The sequence below is a fragment of the Rhea americana genome, unplaced genomic scaffold (assembly GCF_003343005.1).
Source record: "Rhea americana isolate MKP2758 unplaced genomic scaffold, rheAme1 scaffold_139, whole genome shotgun sequence".
Lineage (NCBI taxonomy): Eukaryota > Metazoa > Chordata > Aves > Rheiformes > Rheidae > Rhea > Rhea americana.
In genome coordinates this window covers 1,640,612-1,648,318 of record NW_028185472.1, presented here as the reverse complement: position 1 = coordinate 1,648,318, position 7,707 = coordinate 1,640,612, and the positions used below count along the sequence as shown (strand labels likewise).

The following is a 7,707-nucleotide window of genomic DNA, read 5'->3' as shown; positions in this document are numbered from 1 at the left end:
CCCCGACGCTCCCCAGAGGCGCGTGGGCACCAAACGCCCGGCCGCTCAGGCAACCCAGCTGCAGGCACCCGCGGCGCCGAGGCGAGCGGCTTTATCCCCGAAGGAGAAGGGCACTTGCAAAGCAGCCAGAGGCTCAAATAACCCCCGGGTGAGCGCGGGGAGGAAAAGCCCCTGCCCCCAGCGAGCCTTTCCCGTGGCCACTGGGGCTCCAAGCCGAGGCTGGGCTGAGTGCAGAGGTCTCGTCCCGCGGCTCCTCCAGGCAGGGCTGCGCATGCCGAGTCTCTTCYGCCGCTTGGGAAAGCGCTGAGGTTGGTTCAGGCTGCAGAAGCGGAAAAAGAGCCCCCACAAACCCCAGCACATYGCAGACAGCCTCCCGGCACGGTGGCTGACTCACCCCCAGCTCGCACGCGCCCGGCTGGAGGAGAGCGTTGTTACGGGAAAGCTTCCCTTTCCTGCACCCAGAACCCCCCTTGCAGCTCAGCTGAGAGCACCTTCCCCTCCCTTTGTGGACAGGACCGTTTCCCAGGAAAACAGGATGTTTTCCCATAGGCAGCAGCTTCCTCTCAACTTAGCAAAGGAAGTTTGGGAGATGCCACAAGCCGGTCCAACACCAGGGTATGGAAAATTGAGAAATGTGGCCCCAGAATTAAAGATCTCCCCTTTCATCYACATAGGTAAATTCTTGTGAATATGTGGAGGGCTCCCCCCAAAATCTGGGGAGTTCAGGGACATTTGGGAGTGGGAGGATTAAGGGAGTTCGGTGGCGGCTGAGGCTGTGGAGCCGCTAGCTGCCGCCCTGGCATCCCGGCGAGCCACGAGGCCCCGGGGCTGGGGGACCCGGCAGCCTCACTGCGCGCTGAGGGRGGGGCAGACACGCTGCCGACCCATCTGCGAGTCAAGACCGTACTCAGTTTGGGGGGTTGTTTTCTTAAGCTGCTTCTAGGAGAGACCTGACGCCTCTTTAGAGAAGTGTGCGTGGGGGAAACAGCAGACTTATCTGTCTCTGGAGGAAAAATCTGGTCGTTTCCAAGGCAAGCGGCTTTCCTGAATCTAAGGGCTTTTTTTTTTTTTTTCCTCCCCTCCCCTCAGCAGCACTTTGCCATCTCCATCACCCTCCGATTCCYGTGTCAAGCTGGGAGTCCCGTTTGGAAAGCAGGAGAGCCCAGCGAACGGAGGCGGTGGACGCGCTCGCTGCAGCGGAGGGACTTCTCCCCGCGGTCGCAGGAAGCGCAAGCATTTCTAGTGCGTTTTCCCCAGGATACGTTTCCACGYGGGCAGCAGCGCCGCACCCCCGCGCAGGCCCCGCTGCGCTGCCCTTGCTGCGCGCGAGGCAGCCTTCTCGGCGCCGCGCTGAGAAGATGCAGTCGGCCGCCGTGACGGCACGCGTGCTCGGCGAAGGCCCACAGGATGCGACCCGCTGGCTGCTTCTGCTGGTGGGCTCACGGCCTCCACGGCTGCAAAGCGTCGGCTCTGAAAACGAGTTTTCCAGCGGACGCTTCCACCTAGCTCAGCCCCGAGACCCACAGAGCCCCACGCTGCTCCCGCTTCCCAGCTGCAGGCTTTGCATTGGGGATTGCCCCACGGGGAGAGCGCAGGCATCACCTTTTGGGCCCGTCCAGGGGTGCATGCATGCTTGCTCTTAAAACAGATGGAGACGAGTGAGACTTCTCCCCACACCTGCTCGGATGTGCAGCTGAGCACCACCCTCGCCCTGGCCTGTCCTAAAATGCTCCGGGCCGCAGCTCTGCATTATTAAAAAGCTGCCAGTTTTCATCCCCAAGACGGCCGTCTCTTCAGCGAGGATGAGCTTCATGCGCTCTTTGTAAAGCACTTTGCAGGCAAAAAAAAAAAGAAGCATCGTGCATGTAAGTCACTTGGTCATAAAATACTTAAAGCTTCAATTCGCTGCGCGGGCAAATGCAAAGAGACGGCTTAGAAACGATAAAAGGCCGCCTCGTGGGACGCGGGCTGCCCCGGCGCACCGGCTCCGCCGGCAGACGAGGAGCTGGCAGCAGGGGCTTCCTCCCTCGAGGGGCTCCGCGCMACGGTGAGAACATCTGCAAAACCGCCCCGACGCAGGGGACGGCCCAGCCCCAGCACGCCGCATCCTCGCCCAAAGCAGACGCGGGGTTTCGGCCGGGCGAAACCGCACCCGGCCCTCTGACACGCACACGCCGTGCACAAAGCCTTTCCAGAGATTTATTCAAAATCAAAACCACGCGGCGGCCCGCGGGGTACATTCATACACGGAAGGTGCATCTTACAGCCAGCCTAGCAGCCCAGCCTCCCCTGCCTTGGGTTTTTTTTTTTTTTGCATATGACGTACAGGACACTCGGGAAACGAAGACACTGGGGACGCTGGGGGAGCCTGGACAAGCCCAGCCCCTTCCCCGGCCCCCTCCCAGCCCCTTTGGCCTTGCTGTTAAAATGCGGTATGACCTGCTGGGACAGAGGAACCAAAACGAGCGTGGCCGTACTGGCCGGGAAGGAAAGAAGTCCAGAGCGGGAGGTTCTCCAAAGCGTTTCTGGCCCTGCTCCCCTGCCAGCAACGGGCAGCTGGGAAAGGAGCTCGTGCTGCAGCCTTGATTTAAAACAACAACAAAAAAATCCTTTAAAAATAGACTCGAGAAAAACATCTCTCCAAAGGTGCTGGCCCTTCCTCGGGCTGGTGAGGCTGCAGAAAATGCTCCCAGCTGCGCAGCGGCGAGTCCGGCCCCCGGCCCCTCTGTGCCCTCCCTCTCAGCACCCTGCCTGGGGTCTTCTGCCACAGGTCTCAGGGAAAAAAAAATAAATTTAAAAAAGACCCCAAAGCTCTCTGAAGAGCTGCTCTTGGGCCCTCCGTGGCCAGTAAGGAGGCTGTTTTTAAAGCAAACCAGTGCAACACCTGCACAGCACCCCTCAGGCGAGGGCGGTGCAGCGGGCGCCGGGGCAGGACCTGGGGGCGCCCAGAGCAGCCCCTCCGCTCGCCGGGGGCAGCGGCGGGCCCTTCCCGCGGCCCCGCGCGGGCAGCAGAGCCGTCGCTCCGGCTCTCCCGCCCCGGCACCTCTTGGAACCCGCGGCGAGCCCTCGGCGAAGGCGAGGAGGAACGCGAGCACTGCCGTTTTCTGTTACAGGTAGAGAGCGCTTAAAAAAAATACGTATATAGAACAGGTCCGTTTTCGTCCACGGGGCAAGAAGGTTGCTCTGGTTGGTCGGGTTTTGTTCTCTTTTGCAGTCGGTAAAAATACTTTGTCCAGCCATCCGCATCCATTCACGATACAAAGCAGTAAAAAATATATATATCTATATGTGGAATATGGTTTTATTTATACAGTTACACTTGCAGGGCAGTTCATCCTCCACCGGCCGGGCCCTTCTACCTCCAGATGCTCTGCCGGGATGACATGACTGCAAGACACAAAAGCAAACCGACGTGACCCCAGTGCCGGCGGCCGAGCCGGGCCGTGGCGGAGCGCCGCTTTCCTGACGGCGCCTGGGAACAGCTCCGGCCTCCCGCTTTCCTGCACCATCGCCTGCTTCACGGAGCCCAACCTCCCCACTCCCCGCCGCGGCGCAGCCGTCCACCCCCCGCCGGCCAGACAGACGGCCGTGGGGCCCACRCAGCGGTACGCACCCTCGGGGCTCAGGCTGGGCACCAGGGGCTCCTGCAGGTGCCTGGCATTGCTGAGGAGCTGCTGGGTGCCGGCTCGGGGAGGAGAGTCGGCGCCGGCGGGTGGGAAGCCTGGAGGACAAGGAAACATTTCCCGGCTCAGGGATCACAGGCCTGGCCACAGCCAAGCTGCCGGCACCATGTTTTCCCTTCTCCACATCCAAGCTCGCCCTGGACTGGAAAAGGGATGTCTCAGCATGCCGGCAGAGGGCAAAGACCCACCGTCCCCAAGATGGACCTGCGCTTGGGGGTGCAACAACCCCATCCCCAGGGCCACAGCAGGTTAAATGCCTACAGGAGGTGGGTGAGGGGAAAAAAATAAATCACAATCCAGAGGCAGGTTTAAGCGTAGGGAAGTTGGGGTTGCCCGGGTGCTCCCCCTGCTGCCCTCGGCGAACGCGGACCCCAGCCCCTCGGCCGTCCGTGAGGTCCGCTGACCTCCGTGTCGCTGGTGGGCCGGCAGCTCGCAGTCGCTGCGCTCCAGCGGGGCGTCCTCCTCCGGCCGGGCCGGCGGCACCATCACTGTGGCTCCCGTCTGCTGAATGAACTGCTGCAGGTTACACTGCCGCAGCTCCTTGTTCAGCTCCTCCAGCTCCTGGTTCTGGGCCTGCAAAACATGGCGCAGAGAAGTGGGTCAGCAATGCAGCCCGGCACAGGGAGAGGCGCTCTTCGTCCTCCTCCAGACCCCATGGCACCAGAAAACCTCAAAAGCCAGCCAACGCCTCCAGGACGTACCTTCTGGGGAGAGCCTGGGACCTGCGCAGACGCTGCTGTTAGCCCTTGAATCACCTTAGGCCCTGAAACACCACTAACGGGCCTTCCAAGCTGGAAGGAGACCTCTTCTTGGGCCCCCTGGGATGGGGTCTTGGTGCTGCTACGGAGGTACCAAAATGCTGTGCAAGCAGGGCCAGCTTTCTCCTGGCCGACCCCAGCCAACTCCCTCTAAACGTCCCGTTCTCCCTGCCGGGAGCTGGTGAACCGGCCGTACCTGCAGGTTCCTCTCTGCTTCCTCCAACGCCTTCTCCACGCTGGCCAGGTTGCTCTCCAGCTGAGTGCCCTGCTTGACCTTGGCTTCCAGATCCCTCTTCATCTTGGCAGCCATGTCCTCCAGATCTGCGGGGCTGGGCCCAGGGGTCTCCTTGCCCCTCTTGGCCCTCTCGGCCATCTCCCACTGGATCTCCTTCTGCAGAGCCTCCATGCGGGCAGTCAGCTCGTAGATCCTCTGTGTGTAGTCCTCCAGGCTGGCCCGCAGGCTCCTCACCCGTTCCTGCCTCTCACGCTCACACTCCTTCTCCAGCTGGAGCTCACTCTGCCAAAACTCCTCCTCGCCAAGCTCCATCTCATTGCGCCGCACCAGCTGCTCCAAGAAGAAGATCTCGTCCTCCTGGCTAGGGACCCTGCTGTGCTCCCAGTGACGCAGGTCCATCTCCAAGGAGTCCTCATGGACCTCCAAGGAGTGCAGCTGCTCCTGTTGGCGCAGCACAGTCTTAAACAGGTCCTCTTTGGAGGGCTGGCCAGCCCCAGCACTCTCCTTCAAGTCCATCCCCTCCCACACGTGTTGCCTCCATCGGTTCTTGGCGAACAGCTCGCCAGAGCCCATAGGGCCCAAGTTGAAGGTCATGGCCTTTTTCGGCTCCCGGGAGCGGGGCACTTCGGTGCTCATGGGCCTGGGTTTGATGGGCAGGCTGGCCCGGATGAACGTCCTCTCAGGAGCCTGGGGAGCACCATCCGAGGAGGGCCGCTCGGCCACACTGGGTCCTGTCCGCCGCAGGACAAACTGCACATCGTTGGCATATTGCCCGCACTTGGCCAGCGACTCCAGGGGACACTCGAGTGGGAGAAGCTGCCTCTCCTTTTCCCGCAGCTTCTGTACCAGGACATAGCGTCCCGTCTGACCTGGGGAGAAGACACAAGCATGTCACCCGAGGAGCAGGGCCACCAGGACTGGTGACCCAGTTCTAACAACCGCAGCACTTTCACCATGGGCTGAGGTGGAGCTTGCYGAGAGGGAAGGCAATTCTGCTCTTCCCCCCCGCATGCAGCTCAGCCGCTGCTGGGGCCCTGGTTCAGCAGGGCACGCGCCCTGAGCCTCAGGCCACAGCAGCACTGCTGCAGTTAAACCCCCTTGAGATCCCATGGAGAACTGCTTGTGTCCACCGCTCCGGTTTGGAAGAAAACAAACTCCAAAGAGATGCAGAGGTGAAGAAGGGACTACTTACTGTTTTTGGAAGGGGTGCAAGAGGAAGAAGCCGATCAGAGGGCTTTGATTTTCATGGCTGAGCCTTAAATCTGTTGCCAGGGAAGAACTTCCCTGCTCGAACTACGCATGCCAATAGCTAAATAGTATTTTAAATTTAAGCCACTAGACGGCAGAATTGGCTGCCAGGAGGGACGAGGTTCCTTGGACAGCCGGCAAACCCGCAGCAGCTGCCGAGCCCTACGGCCCCCTCACCTATGGCCCGCGCCAAGGCGATGACCACTTCTTGGCAGGTGGTTTGCTGGGAGACGCCGCAGACGACCCGCTGGATGCCGTCCACCCAGACCTTCAGCTCCATACCCCGGCCGCCGAGGGGTCAGGCTCTCCAGGACGGCATCGTGCAAGGGAGTCCCTGCAGGGACGGGGAAACRCCGCCTCAGGCCCAGGCTCCTCTGGAAGAGATGCCACGCTTTAAATAGCAGAGTTGTTAGAGCGCTTCAACACCAGCACGAGCGCGACGTCAGCATCGGCGCCGAGAGCAGCCTCCTCCCAAACGTGCTCCTGTCCTTGCYGACCAGCCAGCCCAGGAGGAGTCGGCCACGAGCTGCCCAAAATTTCAGCACAGCCATCAGGTGGAGGAAGCATGCAATACAATTTTTAAAATAAATAAATAATAATTAGAAAGCAAACACAGATTTTCATCCCACCCCACAGCATTTGTTTTCTTAGGTCCTCAAAGCACTGACCCCAGGGGTCTCTGTGGGACCGGGGAGGCCAGGAGAGAGGACGGTTCACAAYGGATTTCAAAGGCTTCCACCTCTGTCAGTGATGGATTTTTAACTGAGATACCAGAAAGGAAAAGAAACCAGGAAAAAGAAACAGCTCTGCAACGCTGCTCTCCAGGGTGGATCTGCCAGGGCTGCAGGAAATTAGGTTATTAAAGAAGGAGCCCAAAAGGCAAACCCCCCGCCCGGGGAGCACTTCAAAGCAGCCACACCAAAGGCTGATGTTACCAATAGCCAGAGGAAACTCTGCGACGTGGCTTACCGATCCCCGATTTCCRCATTTATCAGCGGGCCGCTCACCCGCATCCCTCACCGGCGGCTCCCGGAGACGAACCCGCGCGCGGGAGAGATCGGCCGCGCCGCTCGCGCCCCAACCCTTTCCCCCGGGGCTGGCTGGCAAACCGAGCTCCCCGCGAAACGGGAGCTGTCRTGGCAGACCACAAAAAGGAAAAAAAGGGAGGAAAAAAAGAAAGAAAGGGAGTAAAGAGAGCACGGGGGTTTGTCAGGCGCCGGAGGTGCCCCGCGCGCCGGCCAGCGGCGCCCGGTGAAAGCCGCGCTCCTCCCTGGAGCCAGCGCCGACCAAAGTCCGGCGAGCAGGGCGCAGCCGCCCCGCGCTCGCTGCCGCCGCGACTCCCGGCACCGCGTCCCAGCAACCCGGAAAGGCCGCGAACGGCGCCTCGCCCCCCGTCCCGCGCCACGAGCCCCCTGCACGGCCCCGGGCGCCCCCCTCGGCTGCGCCTTCTCCCGGCGGCGCCTCGTGTCTACGGCGAGGCGGGTCGCTTCTCGCAAGGCGTCGGACGCGCGCGGCGTTACGGCCTCACGCCSTCTGCTCTTCCAGGTCATCATCTCCTCCCACCCCCACCCCAGCTAAAAGCCCCCGGGGAATAAAAGGCAAAACCTCCCCCCTGCAGCACCTCCCTCACCGCCGCTCCCCGCGACGCTCCGGCTTTTCCATCCGCTCTGCAACAGCGGCGGCCTCGCGCGACGAGCCCCCGGGGATTACTCACTTCTGGGAGGAAAGCCGACTCAAAACAAGCCACTGCCCCCTCACCCGTCCCTCTCCTCTCCCGCAGCCC

The 7,707-nt window shown here is 61.4% G+C and overlaps 1 protein-coding gene across 3 annotated transcripts in view; it reads right to left on the bottom strand.

The window, feature by feature from the left end:
• Positions 1–2,185: 2,185 nt before the first annotated feature.
• The window catches only part of RASSF7 (Ras association domain family member 7), a 10,085-nt gene continuing 4,563 nt past the window's right edge, over positions 2,186–7,707 (bottom strand). Inside the window, exons 1-6 of one of the 3 annotated variants that reach the window (XM_085298475.1) lie at positions 7,683–7,707; positions 6,102–6,450; positions 4,638–5,545; positions 4,088–4,256; positions 3,614–3,721; positions 2,186–3,387 (exon numbers count right to left, since the gene is read on the bottom strand). In XM_085298475.1, the coding sequence (XP_085154601.1) occupies positions 3,356–3,387; positions 3,614–3,721; positions 4,088–4,256; positions 4,638–5,545; positions 6,102–6,204 (1,320 nt within the window). In that variant the 5' untranslated portion in view covers positions 6,205–6,450; positions 7,683–7,707 and the 3' untranslated portion in view covers positions 2,186–3,355. The other 2 variants (XM_085298473.1, XM_085298474.1) reach the window with 2 other exon arrangements.